The sequence below is a fragment of the Lepidochelys olivacea genome (assembly GCF_965140295.1).
Source record: "Lepidochelys olivacea isolate rLepOli2 genome assembly, chromosome: 2".
In the NCBI taxonomy this organism is placed as follows: domain Eukaryota; kingdom Metazoa; phylum Chordata; order Testudines; family Cheloniidae; genus Lepidochelys; species Lepidochelys olivacea.
In genome coordinates this window covers 82776505-82793397 of record NC_140412.1, presented here as the reverse complement: position 1 = coordinate 82793397, position 16893 = coordinate 82776505, and the positions used below count along the sequence as shown (strand labels likewise).

The 16893-nt window shown below is 46.4% G+C and overlaps 1 protein-coding gene across 6 annotated transcripts in view; it reads left to right on the top strand.

The window, feature by feature from the left end:
• RBBP8 (RB binding protein 8, endonuclease) overlaps nt 1–16893 on the top strand; it is a gene marked incomplete at its 3' end in the record, with an annotated part of 73633 nt that overhangs the window by 39505 nt on the left and 17235 nt on the right. For all 6 annotated transcript variants that reach the window (XM_084619740.1, XM_084619741.1, XM_084619737.1 and 3 more), the window contains 2 exons: nt 4321–4415; nt 16173–16300. In XM_084619740.1, coding sequence (XP_084475866.1) covers nt 4321–4415; nt 16173–16300 — 223 coding nt within the window. The remainder of the gene's footprint in view (nt 1–4320; nt 4416–16172; nt 16301–16893) is intronic.

Here is a 16893-nt window from a genome sequence, read left to right as displayed (position 1 = left end):
AATCTTTTCTCCCATTTGATTCCAAATGTTTAAACTTGGTTTCTGCTCCTGTATTCTTGGCATAATCATGGGTTGGTGTAGCTTTATTTTTTTCTCCATTTCATGTTCTTTACTTTAGAAACAAGATGTCAAGCTTGTAATTTCCAGAAATATCCGTTTTCTGGATTTTTCTGGGAATATTTAATTAGATGACTGGAGATACTTTCTGAAACAGTGCTATTTCTGTAGGACTCTTTAACGTTTCTCACCTGAAAGCCCATTATTTCCCCCTGATTTAATGAACTGAGCTGTTCTACAACTCTGTAAGAAGACCAGTTTGCCTTTCTTTATTTCCCTAATCTAAATCTTAAATGAGTAACTTTAAGGGGAAAAAAATATAATGCATTGAATAAATTGTGTAAAAAAATTTTACAAATTTGTGAACATTTCATATTCCATATATACAGTTAAGTAATGAGAGATTCTGTAAAACCATATGGCATTAAAAATATTTAAGTTGTCAGACCTCACAGGCAACTATTTTACAGCAGATCAGTCCCTCATGTCTGCCGCCATGTTTCTGTTTTTAGGAGACAGCGTAGATTTCCTTCAATGTGGGATTATTTTTAAAGTAATTAGCTGTCTGAAGCAATAATCTGAGTTTGAATTTTAAATTCCTCTATATTAGAAGCAGATAGTAAATATTCTAAAATATGTTAGGACAGTTAGAATAAGGTCTTTCTTTTAACCCAGTTGGAGTAATTTGCCCATAGATTAAATGGGCTATCCTGAAATGCTGAGTTTCGTTGTCAGTAAATTTATTCTGGATAATGTTTTCAAAATGGAAAAATTCTTCACTCAGAAGAACTTCTTCCAATAAAATGTGAAATAACAATGTTGTTTTGTGCACTATGTAGCATAACATCATATTGAAATGCAGTATAATAATAATTAAATTTTATGATCAGTTTTAAAAAATCTGATATTAAATAAGCCTGGTAAAACTGTGTTACTCGGGGCCAAATTTTCCAAAATAGCCAAGTTGCATGGTTGGGTGCAGATAATTGCATGTTACACTACCTATTTTGTGAATGTAGCTACACACTTCGGCCTGCAATCACCTATTTGCATTAGCAAATGAGTATTTAAATTTGCAGTTTATTTAGCTAATTCTAAAATCTTTGTCAATTAGTTCAGTAAAGAGCAGACTGAAGATTACAGGCAATTAGTGTACTATCAGTTGCTGTCTTCTGCAGAAACGTAAAATGACCGTGGTGGGTGTAGGTGTAAAGGATATCATCCTGTATCCCAGCATCCTTAAAAAGTCAATATATGACCATATAAAAACTATGCTACTATTACTTCAACATACTTTTCCTAACGCCACTTCCTAAACTCAATTTTCCCTTGAATTGAGGTGGAAGTACTTAATTTGATAACTCGGAGTAGAGTTTTGGGGGCTTTTGTCACAGAGGCATGATGATAGCATATCATCTGCTTTCCCCACTCAGGATTTTTCTTCCTTTATGCTCAACAAGGAGGGGTTTTGGGGACAATGCAGAAATCAAAGGGAGCCCAATCCATTCTTCTGTGTCTATTTGCTCTGTGCTTCCATGTCTGTTTGGATATTGCTGCTATGCTCAGCACTCTACTTGTTCTGCCTGGCAGGGCTGAATTAACTTTTTGTGGGCCCGGCACAAAACGTATTTGTGGGCCCCCATTTGTGGGCAAGGTGCAGGGGGGTGGGATGATCAGTCTCCAGAGTGAAGGGCGGGCTGGGGGCAATGAGGCACAGTGTGGCGGGAGCAGCCCCATTCTGCGCTGCACAGCAGGAGGGCACTGTTTATGAACCTGCAGCTGCCAGACGCACACTGTCCTGCCCAGCCCTGTGCTGCCAGCATGACCCTTCCCCCGCACCATACCGCCCACCCTGCCCAGTGCCCCACCCTTTATGCCCAGCGCCCCCTCGCCCAGAGACCTCCACCACAGATCTCTGTCTAGCCCCACCCCTCTCAGAGACCTACCCCGCTGGCCTCCCACCACAACTGCACAGCACCCTGCACACCACACCCCTCGCCCATAGACCTCCCCATTGCCCACCACCTTCCTCACAATCCCACCATTACAGCTGCACAGCACCCCATATTCCTGAGGGGATTCTGCACCAAAAAAATAAAAATTCTGTGCACAGTATTTTAAAATTCTGCTAATTTTATTTGTCAATAAATAAAGGTGGAGACTCCAACATGGCAATGGGGAGCACAGGCCACTGGTTGCATGGAGGTGGGAGATTACCCTGCAGCCTCCCCCGACCCTACCCCGGGACAGGGACTCAGAGTGAGGTGCACCCGACCCTGACACAGTGCAAGGGCCAGACCTGCCCCAGAAACACCCTGGGGCCCTGCCCCCCTGTGCCAGGTGCACCAGTGTGGGTGAGCAGGCTCAGCTCAGCAGCAGGATCCAAGTGCAGAGGGACTTAGTGTTGGGGGGATCCAGGTGGGGGTAAGAGAGTTCTCTGTGGGGCAGTCTGGGTGTGGGTGGCTCAGTGGGAGATCTGGATGCACAGAAGCTCATTGGGGGGTTCCAGGTGCAGGGACAATGGGACTCTGCAGGGGATTCAGATGAAGGTGGTTGGGGCTCAACGGGGGTGGGGTCTAGGTCCAGAGGAGGTGGGGTTCATTTGGGTTAGGGGTGCAGGTGATTGGGGCTCAGTGGTGAGGGTGTCTGGGGGGGGCTCATTGGGGTGGTACAGATGCAGGGGAGTGGTGCTTCTCAGGGTGAGGTTCGATGGGCCTGCTTAACAGGGGAGCCTCAGCTTCTGCCAAGGGGATGCCACATGCTGGGCTCCAGCTTCCCCCATCCCCTTCTCTTCCCCGTCCCATGCCCCTTCCCCAGCCCCCACTTCCCCCATCCCCTTCGCTTCCCCGTCCCATGCCCCTTCCCCACTGCTCCATCTCCTCCCCAGGCTTGGGGGACGGGGGAAACCACCCCCCAGCACGAGCCAGTAGAGCGGAGCAGGTTGGGGCAGGTCGCTCCACTTCCTGCCACCCAGTGATTGCAGGGCGGGCCTGACCCCACACTCATGGGGTAGCGGGAAGTGGAGTGATCCAGCCCCAGGCCGCTCCACTCTGCTCCTCTGGCTCCCAGTCTTGGGACTTGGGGGGCAGGGGAGAACTGCTCCCAAGCACTCACCAACGGCATGGCTGGGAGCCAGTGGAGTGGAGCAGGCTGGGGGCCAGGTCACTTCACTTCCTGCCACCTGGTGAGTGCAGGGCGCTCGACTCGTGCTGCAGTCCCCCGGGACCTAGCTCTGGGGAAGAGGTAGAGTGGGGGTAGGGCTGGGGCGGAGCAGGGGTGGGAAGAGGCAGGGCGGGGGCAGCTTTCCTAGCCAGCTCAGCCAGCCTGGGGATCGGGCTGGCCGCGGCCCATTCTAACTCTGGGCCCGGTGCCATGGAGCCACTGGCGCTATGGTAAACACGGTACTGCTGCCTGGCTACCAGTAGAGAAGTGTGTTGGAAAAGGTAGCCATTTCCAGATATGCAGAGACGTCAGGAAAAAAATCTGTGACCGCTTGTGAAGCATAGTCATTGAGGCTAGCCAAAGGTAATGACTCTTTAACACATTAGTTTGACTGGAATCTTAAATATTCTTATTTTCTGCTGTCTGCTTAACCACTAAAATCAGATCAAATATATTTGGTGTGTAAGCCTGTAGTGAGATTTTACGGTTTATATTTTATAGATGTAATCATTAAGAAGGAATTAATTAGGTATCTTCAGTAATCTTAAAAATGCAGTAACTAAGAAATAACCTTGCATAGTACTCTACCTCTTTAGGTAATGTTACTCTTATTCTAAAGAATATAGAATGTCATGCTTTACTTCAGTTTTCCCGGTCACTGAGTGTGAAATGTTTTATAGTACGTGCAGTGTGTTAGAAAAGTTAGACTTAAAAAGTTTACATCTTCTACGTTTACTTTCTGGTGCACTATCACAATTGACACATACGTACTACACCAGTCCACTTGCCACTTTCATGGCACTCATACTCTAGCTTGAAAGGGTAATTTCTGCTCAGATTGTCTCTGTACAGTTGATTTTGGGGGACTGCATATGAATAGAAGAGATAGACAAGAATCCCTTCTGTATAGACAAGAATCCCAAGTTTTCACTAAATTGACCATGTCCCAAACAGCTCAGCACACTTCTGTCGCTGTGCGGTGGTTTTCCATTTATGGACTCTTCTTAAATCTGACTCAATTTACATAGTCTCTGTGTAAGAGTAGAATAAAATTATCATGTATGTATAATGTATGTATTATGCCTTTTTCTATCCACATAGATAAACAAGGGATGGGAAGCTATCCTGTTGCAAAGCCGTCTTTTAACTTGGCTGCAGTTGTTGCAGAAACAATTGGACTCATTCAAGAAGAATCTGTAAGTAATGTTCCCGTATTTCTCAAAAAAATAAATCTTATATGCCAGTTATTGTGTAATGCAGTGTTAGTCAAGCTATGTAACTGACCTTGTTGGGGAAGTGCTGAGCTCCAGGAAGGTAAAAGTCATCCTAAGAAGAAAAGTAATTATTTCTTGACTATTTTCACTTTAAGATTAAGCAAAAGCCTTCTGAACAATACGTTTTCTAAGAATTCTAAATACTTTGCTTACTCCTGATGTAATGACCTAGCAAGAAAGAGAAATGAACAGGCTGTCCTGTCCACAGGCTTTAAGTAGCTTTATAAAGTGCATTATTTCCCCCCTACTTACAACCCTTCATTTGAATAAAACAATGAGCTAGGTCCACAGATCTGGCTAGCCTGTGCTCAGTGCAGGAACTGAGGTGATGGGAGGGGGGAAGGGTGGTTCTAAGTCACATTTATAGTACTCCTAGTCTTCAGGGCTGTCTGGGGACTGAACCCAGCCCTCACTATACCTTGGAGCTGCCACTAGAATAGTGCCTAAAGGACCCAACTGCCAGGGCTCACCAGAATACAGCATACTTTTGCCCACATGTAACTTGTGCCTTGGGGAGTAGGAGGAGGAGCAGCTGCCATAAAGGTGGCTAGGATGGTTTCGTGGCACCTGCAGAATCCAGCTACCTGATCAGGCAAATTTCTGACCTTGCATCATTGGAGCAGTGCCAAGGGAGTGGAACAGGTGGCCTCGATCTGGCTCAATAAATTCACCTTTTCTGATAAACTTTAGTTGTAGTAACTATGTAAATTATAGTGGAACAATTGAAATTCTCTGTTTTACTACTTAAACTGAGTAGAAGCTTAATGAAAAAAATCATCCTAGAGGTCTCTACACTCACTAGGATAAAGGTAACACTCCTATGTAATGGAGACAGAACTTTCAGGAGCTGTTCCAAGACATTTGAACAAACTCTCACAGGAACAAAGGACCATCACAAACAACATCACCTTCTGTTCCAAGTGCAAGGTGCACTTTTTCAACTTTTCCTACTCTAACACATAGCAACATATACATTTCAAAACAAAAACCCCAAACCCTGCCAAAACAGTACACGGCATATGTAATTCTTCTTTTTGGGAGGGGCAGGGGGTTGGGGGAGTGGAGGAGGGAGAATGAGCAAATGTTGCATAGTTCTGTATGACATTAGTCACATTCACTTAAAGAACTATTGGAAGGCATGTCTATACTGTAGTGTAAGCCCATAGTCAGGCTTGTACCTAAAGACCCCTTCTGCCTGCACACAAATGCCTTGACTCAGGCTTGCACCCAGGGTTCTAGGACCCCACAAGTTTGGAGGGGTCAAGCCAAGACCCAGGATTCAAACCTGGGTAAACACAGTCTCCCCTGGACTCGGGTCCTGAGAGTCTGCCAAAAGTATCCCATAATCCCTTGGGCTGACATTCTTTGGCAAGTCTTGGGGGGGAAAGAGCGAGAGGACAATCTACTTGAGGGAAACAGAAGCAACCCCCTTCTAGTACAGCAGCTCAGCAAGTTGGTGTTTAGCCCTTCCGTTTTATTCTGACCACTGAGCTGCAAACACAACTTTGGAGAACCTTTTGCGTTTGCAGTGGAGGCTGACCAGAAGGAGTCCTTTGCAAAACACGCTGCTTCATGGTTGTGGGAGCGCAGGCAGATTTTGGTTAATCTCTACAGTGAGTCCAGCTAAACAGTGGATTTTAGTAAAAGTACCACATATAGGAATGACCACATATAACACCAAATGGCGAAGAAGCTGGCAGCATTGGAAATTTACTGGCCCAGTGCAGAGGGAATTAAGTGACTCAAAACTGAGTACCAGAAAAAATAGCAACAAGAGCCACCTGTCAGGCAACCCACCAACAGTCATGCCTTTTTATGATGAGTTTGATCAGATGCTATGTGCTGTGCTGAGCATGGAACCAGTGGTGGTGCATGGTGAGTTGGTCAGCCAAGATGGCAACCTGCAGGCTCCAGAGTCCAGCATGGGAACCAGCAGTTGGCACCAAATGAAGTCAGCAAAGTGACTGCTGCTGACACCAGTCCCAGAGGAGGATTTGCCAAAGGAGCAGCTGCAACTCATCTCGGGGCTGTACTCAGAAGAGTTTTTTGGTGCCCCATAGTGGAATGGCCTGCCACGGAGCCTTGTAAGTTTCCGGCTCCGTTTTAATGTTTGTTAATATAGAAATGGGAGTGATTTCTATTCTATGAATGAATGCAAAAGTTGGTACTAGCCCTGGGTAGCAGTGCGTAACCACTAGTGGCAGATTGTCTGCCAGCGCCTCAGTGTTCACCAAACAGAATTCAAAAATGGAGACCAGGAAATGCAAACATTTAATAACACATTTAAAAGTGAGTTTTTACTGGAAAGCCACACATTTTTGATAGCACATTCCTGTTGTTAAAAATAACAAGTTTACGTTGCTATCCCCATAAGTACACTGCTCTGTAACCGCTCAACAGTGTAATGAAGTACTTGGAAACAGTAAACTGGGGGGATTATGAAAATGTGTTCCATTTACAAATCTGGTCCATTTCAATTAAATGCAGTCCATAGGTGACAAAATCATTTGTCCCAAATATTTCTGGTTTGGTCCAGAAATGTGCTGGGGATGTGGGAATGGCTGTGGAGTTCTGTGCGTCTGCATGCAGTCATAACTGGCTCAGTGATGTGGATGCTCTCACAGCATCTTGTTGATTCCCTCATAAATTCTGACCCAATCCCAGGTGCTGATAGCTGCAAACTTTTCCCATAGCAGGAACTCCAAATAGGGAGTCACATTTTGGGAAAGGGGATATTTTCCAGAGCCATTTTGGTAGCTGACCATCCCACTCCACTTGTAGAGGCACTGTTCAGTCACTACTTTGCATATTTCAGTGGCATACGTTGCTGGTTTCCCATAGGCAGCTTGCAGTAACACCTCTATTTGCCAGTCGGGCACCACAAAAACTGGTATGTCCTCCAAAACATGGAATGCCTGAAGTGATAGAGCTACCTTTTGTGGAACAGCCACTGATCGCCGTTGCCCTCCCACAACCCAAGTTGTTCTGCAATTCTTGGGGGAGGGGGAGAAGGCAGCTCTGATTTTTAATTTGCCATTGTCTCTGTACTTATTTCACTGTGATTAACCTGGCTGTGTGCAGGGAGCTTCTGTGGGCTGAAGCATCCCCCTCACAATATATTGAAATTCCGTTTTTAAAAGTAATTTGTCCTTGAAATTCCACAAGGATTTTTTCTGTGCTCCTGCACAGAGCTATTTGAGACAGAAACCCTCTCTGTCTTGCCTTATTCCAGGCCCCTCCGCTTCTACAAGCTGGTACTTCTACAGTGCAGAAGAAGCCTGTGTCAGTGTACCTTCATGGACCATTCCAAAAGGAAGCATTTCTGTGATGAACTTATAGTTGTAGTTCTGGACAAGGCCAACAAGGAGGTCCATTACCTAAGATAGAGGGACTTATGGCTAGAGGAAAGGCATGATGAGATGCAAACAGAAAGGTTCAGACTGGCTGTACAGCTTGAGGACAGGGTTGCAGTGTGGGAGCTAACATTTGCTTCCTAGTTCCTAGAAAAGGAACATTTGCTAATGGAGGATGACAGAACTCAGCAGAAGGAACTATTTGAATGGCTGCTATCACTAATGTTCTGATGAGTACTGGCCCCTGCTGCATCATGGCTTGAGTCCCCTTTGCAGTACCCTGTGCTGCAGTCCAGGAGCAGCTTGGACAACTCCGTGACTGGGTGGCCCATGCAATTGGGCCCCATCATAGAATCATAGAATATCAAGGTTGGAAGGGACCTCAGGAGGTCATCTAGTCCAACCCCCTGCTCAGCCATCTAGTCCAACCCCCCGGTCATCACCAATCCCCAACTAAATCATCCCAGCCAGACTTTGTCAAGCCTGACCTTAAAAACCTCTAAGGAAGGAGATTCCACCACCTCCCTAGGTAATCCATTCCAGTGCTTCACCACCCTCCTAGTGAAAAAGTTTTTCCTAATATCCAACCTAAATCTCCCCCACTGCAACTTGAGACCATTACTCCTTGTTCTGTCATCTGCTACCACTGAGAACAGTCTAGAGCCATCCTCTTTGGAACCCCCTTTGAAAGCAGGAAGTTGAAAGCAGCTATCAAATCCCCCCTCATTCTTCTCTTCTGCAGACTAAATAATCCCAGTTCCCTCAGCTTCTCCTCATAAGTCATGTGCTCCAGCCCCCTAATCATTTTTGTTGCCCTCTGCTGGACTCTTTCCAATTTTTCCACATCCTTGTAGTGTGGGGCCCAGAACTGGACACGGTACTCCAGATGAGGCCTCACGAATGCTGAATAGAGGGGAATGATCATGTCCCTCGATCTGCTGGCAATGCCCCTACTTATACAGCCCAAAATGCCATTGGCCTTCGTGGCAACAAGGGCACACTGTGACTTATATCCAGCTTCTCATCCACTGTAACCCCTAGGTCCTTTTCTGCAGTACTGCTGCCTAGCCGCTCAGTCCCTAGTCTATAGCAGTGCATGGGATTCTTCCGTCTGAAGTGCAGGACTCTGCACTTGTCCTTGTTGGACCTCATCAGATTTCTTTTGGCCCAATCCTCTAATTTGTCTAGATCCCTCTGTATTCTATCCCTACTTTCCAGTATATCTACCACTCCTCCCAGTTTAGTGTCATTTGCAAATCCACACCATCCTCCAGATCATTAATGAAGATATTGAACAAAACCGTCCCCAGGACCGACCCTTGGGGCTCTCCGCTTGATACCAGCTGCCAACGAGACATGGAGCCATTGATCACTGCCCAATGATCTAGCCAGTTTTCTATCCACCCTATAGTTCATTCAGCCAGTCCGTACTACTTTAACTTGCTGGCAAGAGTAGTGTGGGAGACCATATCAAAAGCTTTGCTGAAGTCAAGGAATAACATGTCCGCTGCTTTCCCCCAATCCACAGAGCCAGTTATCTCATCATAGAAGGCAATTAGGTTAATCAGGCAATAGCTGGGCAGGGCAACAGTGCCCCATTCAGTCCTCCATACTGACATCCTCTCCCACAGATGCCTTTTCTGCCCTCCCCTGGTGCCTAGCTCTTGGCAAACATGGGAGGAAGGGAAAGGAGATTGGGGAGCCAGGGAACATGCACAGTAGGGGGTTTCTGTCTTGTAGATGTTTTTGCTTGTTTATGCACTGTTTGTTTGTAAGATTGTGTTACTGGTGTTCTGGTATGGTGATGGCAGCTGGCCTGCCTGGCAATGTGTTAATGTTGTATTTTTCTAATAAATGTTTCTAAATAAAGCTTTTTATTTTAGTAAGAAATGTCATTGCTATCACTGCATCACATCATATAATGTGTGTTTCAATAATAAAGGTAAATAAATACATGATCAGAGATAATTGGGACTTGGTATGTAAGTGCTATTTTTCAATACAGTTAGTTATATCAATACATACATCAGTCACTTCTTACATCCGTTCATACTGTGAATTAACTTTCTTCTTCGAGTGCTGTCCCTGTGAGTACTCCACTCTAGGTGTCAGTGCGTCCCAGCGCCGTTGATCGGAGATTTTCAGTAGCAGTGCCTGGTCAGGACGCAGGCGCTCAGTTGGTATCTCCCGTCTCTTTGGAATCTTCCTGAGTGCCTGCGTCTCACACCTCCCTCAGTTCCTTCTCAACCATCCCCGGCTGAAGACGGGACTCGGGGCAGACCTACTTCTCTTCCTTGGTCTCTGTAGGAAAAAAGTAACAAAGAATATAGAAATAGTTATTAGTTACATCCCAATTGTTGCCCTTCCTTTAGTGTAGTTACATAGTTTAGTTACTTAATTGAAAGGAAAAAAAAAAACTTTTCGCTTCAGGCTTGTCTCCTGCTGAGACACTCTCCCCTGCCATTTCTAGTTCACAATGCCTGGGGCTTCAGGATTCAGAAAGTGTGTTTCCTGTCAGGACTCCATGCCACGGTCCGATGGGTACTCACATTGTGTGAAGTGCCTCGGGGAAATCCACATTCCCGCAAAATGCCTCCACTGTACAAGCCTCAAGTCAAGGGCTCGGCGCGACACGGACCTGCTGCTTAAAATGCTTCTGATGGAAAAATCCCTCCAGCCACTTTCGGAGACGGGGAAAGTTAAATCTGCTCCTACATGCTCCCCGGCCAGATCCAAACCATTGGGAGCGTTGCTTCACCCTCTTTGGAGCAGAGGCAAGAAGCACAGCAGTCTCATAGGAGAGACTCTGACAAAGGTAAAGGGTCTCCCGCGAGATCCTTACTCTCTGTGCTGACAGCGCCGCAGGCAGGCACCTCAACTCCTTTCTAAAGCCTCAGCCGCGGCTCCCGCAGAGGCAGGAACCTGACCTTCCATACTGGGAAGATCTCCATGGCACCGAGCTCCTCCACGCTAAAAATAGCCACAGTGCCAGGAAGAATATCGGCGCCAAGCTTGCCCCGGCACCAGCAGCGAACTCCCTGCAGGGCACCTCCAACAGACGCGCGGCACTGGTGACGCTTTCACTTTCACTTGTGAATGTGCTAGAGCACAGTCCTGGCTCAGCTCAGCCCAGGGAGCAGGAGCAGCAGTTCCTCACTCAGTGTGATCTCTCAGTGCCACCTGAGCCTAACTCTGCTCCTGGATACACAGAGCTCACTCTTCGAACAGCCGCTCTCACCACCTGAACTGGCTACCTTGACTGACAGCGAACCCGATATACAGGAGCAGGCAGAGTTCTCCCCACCTGCCTGTCCTCCTCCACCGGACCCTCTTCCACCTCAGGCTACGGTCCTCAGCCACCAGCCTCAGTTTCCCTACTTCGCCCCCCCTTGGATGGCACCTGGGTTCTCCTACCCTATGCCTTGGCCTCAGTGGTACCCTTGGCCACATCCTCCTACCACTCATCCTCAGACCTCTTCCACGAAACCACTACCTGCATCTGTGCCTCGATCTCCAGATCTGTCCACTTCTAGAGTACCTGAACCCCCTCCTGAGAACATGAGCTATGAACCATATCCTGGCTCACTGAACCCTAATTCTCCATCTGCTCCAGACGGAGCCCTCTCCGCCCGATTCCACAGAACATGGATGACTGTAAATAGTTTCAAGAGCTTTTCAAGGGGGTGGCACTCAGGCAAGACATCCCCCTACAAGAGGTTCAGGAGACAAACACAAACTCCTCAGAATCCTTCAACCCTCTGCACCTCAAAGATCGCGCTCCCTATAAATGAAGCACTCAAGGAACCAGCTGACACTTTCTGGCAAACTCCAGCTTCTTTATTACTTACCTGCAGAAAGGCCGAATGTAAATACTATGTTCCTGCTAAGGATGCTGACTTCCTATTTTCTCACCCACAACCGAACTCTCTCGTCATGGATACAGTCGCACAAAGGACAAAACAGCCACAATATTGGCCCACCCTGCAAGATAAGGACCTTAAACACAAGGTTTACACGTCCTCCGCTCTACAATTCAAGATTGCAAACTACTCTGCACTCCTCCCCAGTTAAGACTTTGATAACTATAATAAACTTTTTTAATTTAGCACCTGCATTTCAGAGGATAGGAGAATGGACTTTAAATCAATTCTGAGCGAGAGCCAATTGATTTCCAGAATGGCCCTACAAGCCTCTTTAGACACGGTGGACACTGCGGCTGTACTACTGCAACTGCTGTGGTTATGTGCAGATCTTCATGGCTTTCTGCATCTGGCATCCCTAAAGAGCTGCAGACCAAAGCGGAGAACCTCCCCTTTGATAAAGACAAACTGCTTTCTAAAAAAACGATGAACTACTTCACACTATGAAAGAGTGTAGAGCAACACTGCACACCCTGCATATTCACCCATCTCTTCCCAAGAGACGACAATACCAACCTTACCAAAGACTGCGCACACAACAATATTATCGGCTTCAACCTAAACCATATGACATAAAGAGGAATCGCTCTAGACCCCCTAAGCGCAGACAAAATCAAGCTCAAGCAACCACCTCCCACCCATCCGGGAACAAACAACAATTTTGAAACATTGGTCGAGCGACCACTCCTTGATTCCACAGCCTACTTGCCCATTTGGCCACCGCCTCCAGAGTTTCCAACATGCCTGGCAGCGTATTACACAGGACTGCTGGGTCCTTGAAATAGTTCGGTCCGGTTACTCTATCCCATTCATATCCTATCCTCCTACCCTTCCCTGTCCCTCTTCACGGACCCCTCTCACGAGCACCTACTTCGCGTAGACGTGGTTCACCTTCTCCAGCTAGGCTCAGTGGAATTGCTGACGCAACATGACGGAAAGGGTTCTACTCCCATTACTTCTTGACCCAGAAAAAGACCGGAGGATGGAGGCCTATACTAGATCTACGCCGATTGAACAAATTCGTGAGGATACAAAAATTCCAGATGGTCACACTGGGCACAATAATTCCTGCATTGGATCAAGGGGACTGGTTCACAGCCCTTGACCTACAGGACGCTTATTTTCATATACCAATTCATCCAGCTCACAGACACTTCCTACGATTCGCAATCGTCACGACCATTTTCAATACAGAGTTCTTCCTTTTGGCCTCTCCACAGCACCAAGAGACTTCTCCAAAACTCTAGCCGGGGTCGTGGCTCACCTCCGCAAACATGGGATCACGCTTTTCCCTTACCTGGACAATTGCCTCATCAAAGGCATCTCCTATGGCAAGGCACTTCAAGCTACTCATTTCGCCATCTCCCTCTTTCACAGCCTGGGCCTCCAAATAAACATCCAAAAATCCACCCTGTCACCTACACAACAGATCGAGTTCATCGGAGCTCATCTCGACTCAATCCAGAGCAGAGCCTCGCTCCCATATCACAGATTCCTTGCTATCCCGCAGCTCATACACACGGTCTCTATTCGTCCCAGGACACAGGCAAGAATCTGTCTACAGCTCCTTGGTCACATGGCAGCCACCACCTTCATGGTCCAGTATGCCAGGCTACACATGAGATGACTTTAGGGCTAGCTCAATTCCAATTTCAAACCCAACAGACACACCTTAGGGACGCTGCTAACTCCTCCTCCCAATGTTCTTTGGTGGACAAGACCAGAAAACCTCTGCACAGGGGTTTCCTTCCAGCAACGATCCCCAACGCTCACGCTCACCATGGACGCTTCCCTAATTGGTTGGGGAGTGCATCTAGGGGGACACAGAGCACAAGGCTGGTGGTCTGCATCAGAGACGCACCTACACATAAATCTCTTAGAGCTCAGAGCAGTGAGGCGAGTATGCCTTTGCTTTCTTCCCCTCATAAGGAACAAATCTATTTGGGTCTTAACAGAAAACATAGTATGTATGTACTACATCAACATACAAGGGGGAGCCTGTTCACATTCCCTTTTCATGGAAGCCATCCAAATATGGAATTGGTGCATACAACATCAATAACAAACCATCGCTTCCTACCTACCAGGCTCCCACAGCACTACTGCCAACGCACTGAGCAGACACTTCTCAATAGAACACAAAATGGGAACTGCATCCTGCAATACTTTAACATTTCTTCTCCCTCAACGGGGCACCCCCATCAACCTCTTTGCCACAACCCAGAATCAAAAATGTCAGCTGTTTTTGCTCCAGAGCGAGACTCGGGACTGCATCCCTAGGAAATGCATTCCTCATCCCGTGGAACAACTCTCTCCTCTACACCTTCCCACCAAGCTTGGCCAAGACAGACGTGTATCCTTACCTACTCTGCATTCATAAGTACATTTCATGGCAATCAACGCCTCACCCTTACTCCCCTCAACAAGCATATTTATAAAGGGACTATTCTCCCTCTTCATTGGCCCATGCAAGTCTGTAATGTGGGAGCACAAAGCCTGCCTAACTTCTGTTGCCCATGTGCATCCAGCTCCATCTGTGGTTGGTGCACTTTTCTGGCTGAGTATACCAGTTCAGCAGTCCATTAAAGGGGAAATGGCTCGCCTTTGGCTTCACAAAAATTGTGAAGAACACAGCAAGCCACAGTATGAGCACAGCATTGATGACACTGGAATTCAAACGGGTCTGTAGACGCTGCCAGTGGGATTTCTATCTGCCAAAAGCACATTCAACAACCATTCTAAAACTGCTCAGAGTGTAATTAAACCTTTTGCCAGGGCCTCTGATATCAGGGTACAGTTAAGCCAAGATCAACAGGGGCATGTGGGGTCCCCCAGAATGACAGTAACTCCATTTATGACAGTCATTTGGTGGGAATAGTGTCATAGCCCGTCCATGAATGTAGACTCCCAGTCAGCAGAAAACCCTGGCATCATGAATTTTTCCAGTGCAATTCATGTTGACATTCATAAATTGGCCACCGTGGTACACAGCTGCTTGCATTACAATGGAGAAGTACCCTTTGCAATTTATGTACTCGTGTTCTTTTCGGGGGGCAAAGTATGGACACATGCAGCCCATCAGTGGCCTCAGCACAGCTTGAAAACACTGTTCTCTCAAAGCCAGCAGTTACTTCCAGAATATCTTTTATGCCCATCACTGTGGGGTATATCACATGCCTGATTGCCTCAGAAACCTCTGCCACCAATTTATCCACAGTTGACTTTCCAACCCCAAACTTGTTGGCAACAGACATATAGTAGTCTGGGGTAGCCAGCTTCCAGATGATTATAGCAAGTCGTTTATGGGCCAGCCTGGCCACCCTCATGCCTGTGTCTATATGCTGGAGAATTGGGGCAAGTTGCTCACAAAGCTTCAGAAATGTAGCTTGCTTTCTTGCGAAAATATTGGACCTGTTGCTCGTCATCCTAGATCTACAAGACAATGAGATCCCAGCAGTTTGTGCTTGTGGCCCTGCTCCCAGAAGCGTAAGTCTATGTAGGAGTTAGCAGCAGCTAGCTATACCAAGTGTCATGAGCATCATCAGCCAGTTCAAGTCTGCCATGTCTGTGTTCTCCTGCTCCATCATTAGCTCTGTCAGGTGCCTTCAGTGGGTCAGAAAATGCCTCAGAAATGTCCACCAGCATCTCATGGAACCTCTGCCTGTTTCCTGAAACAGGAGTAAAAGTGCATGTAAGAGAAATTCTTCAAATGGCGCCGCCTATATATTGCTGGCTTTGGTTGCTGGGAGCATGCAGACCAAAATGAGAGGTCTTGGTAAACAAATGCTTGGCAGGATGTGTTGGTAGGCTTCAAACTTCCTGTAACGTGCAGGGTGGGACAGTCAAGTTCTCTTACGCTGTGCCACAAAGAAAGGGCTAGAGCAATCACATTTCAGGAGAGTGCTAAGAAGTCTGGGATATGGTTGGTTAGACTCGGATCTGCATGCTGCACTATGGATACTAGAGTCCTGGTTTTGAGCCTAGGGTTGGCAATCAGTGTAGATACTCAAATTGTGGGTCCATGACTCAAGTCCCACTAACCCTTGACTTACATTGAAGTGTAGACATACCCTTGGATTCGACCATGGGGAGGTTGGTAAAATAATCTGTATAGAGTAGTGTTTTTCTTAGAAGTACAAAATGAAATGAGTTCTTTACTGGTTTGCATGCATGAAACATGGTAGCTAACTGTCTTGAAAACAGTTTTAAAGCGCTTTTTTAGGGCTTATTTAAAAGCAGATTGTTAAAGTAGTATAACAGCTGGCTGGTAAACTTCAGCTACTTACTTTCAAAATTGAACTATTTAGTTTGGGATTTTGGTGTTCTAATTTGCAAGTCTAATATTTATAATTTTAGTTCTTTTCTATTCTTTCATACAAATGTACTTTCTTTTTATGGCATTCAAGGAGTCCCAGAGCGTACTGCATGCTCTTAGAAGTAACATTCCAGTGACCCAGGTGCCTCAGAGCCCACAGTGGGAAGATTCCAGAAAACAGCTAGCTCATGAATCATCAAGAAATGACGACAACTTGGGGTGAGTTTCTTTTTAATTTATAGCAAATAAAAATGAATAGAGGTAAATTGGCTTATATCAAATCTTAGTTTTGATAAAATATGGTGTCTGTCTTTAAAGTTAGGGCTCTGCAAAACCCAGTAGTTTCATTTTATGTGGGCTTCATGGACCCGAACAGGTCAGTGTTATTAAAAACCAAACAAAATTCCTTATGACTTGGAGAGATTTACAAAACCATTGATTTTTACTTCTTTCTTACCAAGATGACATTAAATGTTTGAGGGGGAAGTATCCTAGGGCAATGAATCCCCACTTCTGAGATTTCCTTAGCTATTGTGCGGTGCGTTCTGGGGTACCTTCAACCTCAGACTCTGGTAAGATAGTAGAGTGGCACCAGGAGTTCACTTTTGCTGAAAAGAGACAGGCAGGTGGGCCATTTCCCTTAATTTCTTCTCTAAGGTAGCATGGATCAGAGTGACCATTTGGTGAGTGAGCTGGCTGCCACCTGAAGATCCCAAGAGGGAACCATTGACTGCCCCACAGACATTATTGACGAGGTTATAGGTCTCATGCTGTTGAAACAGTCAGTTTCAACAGTAATACGATTCATATAA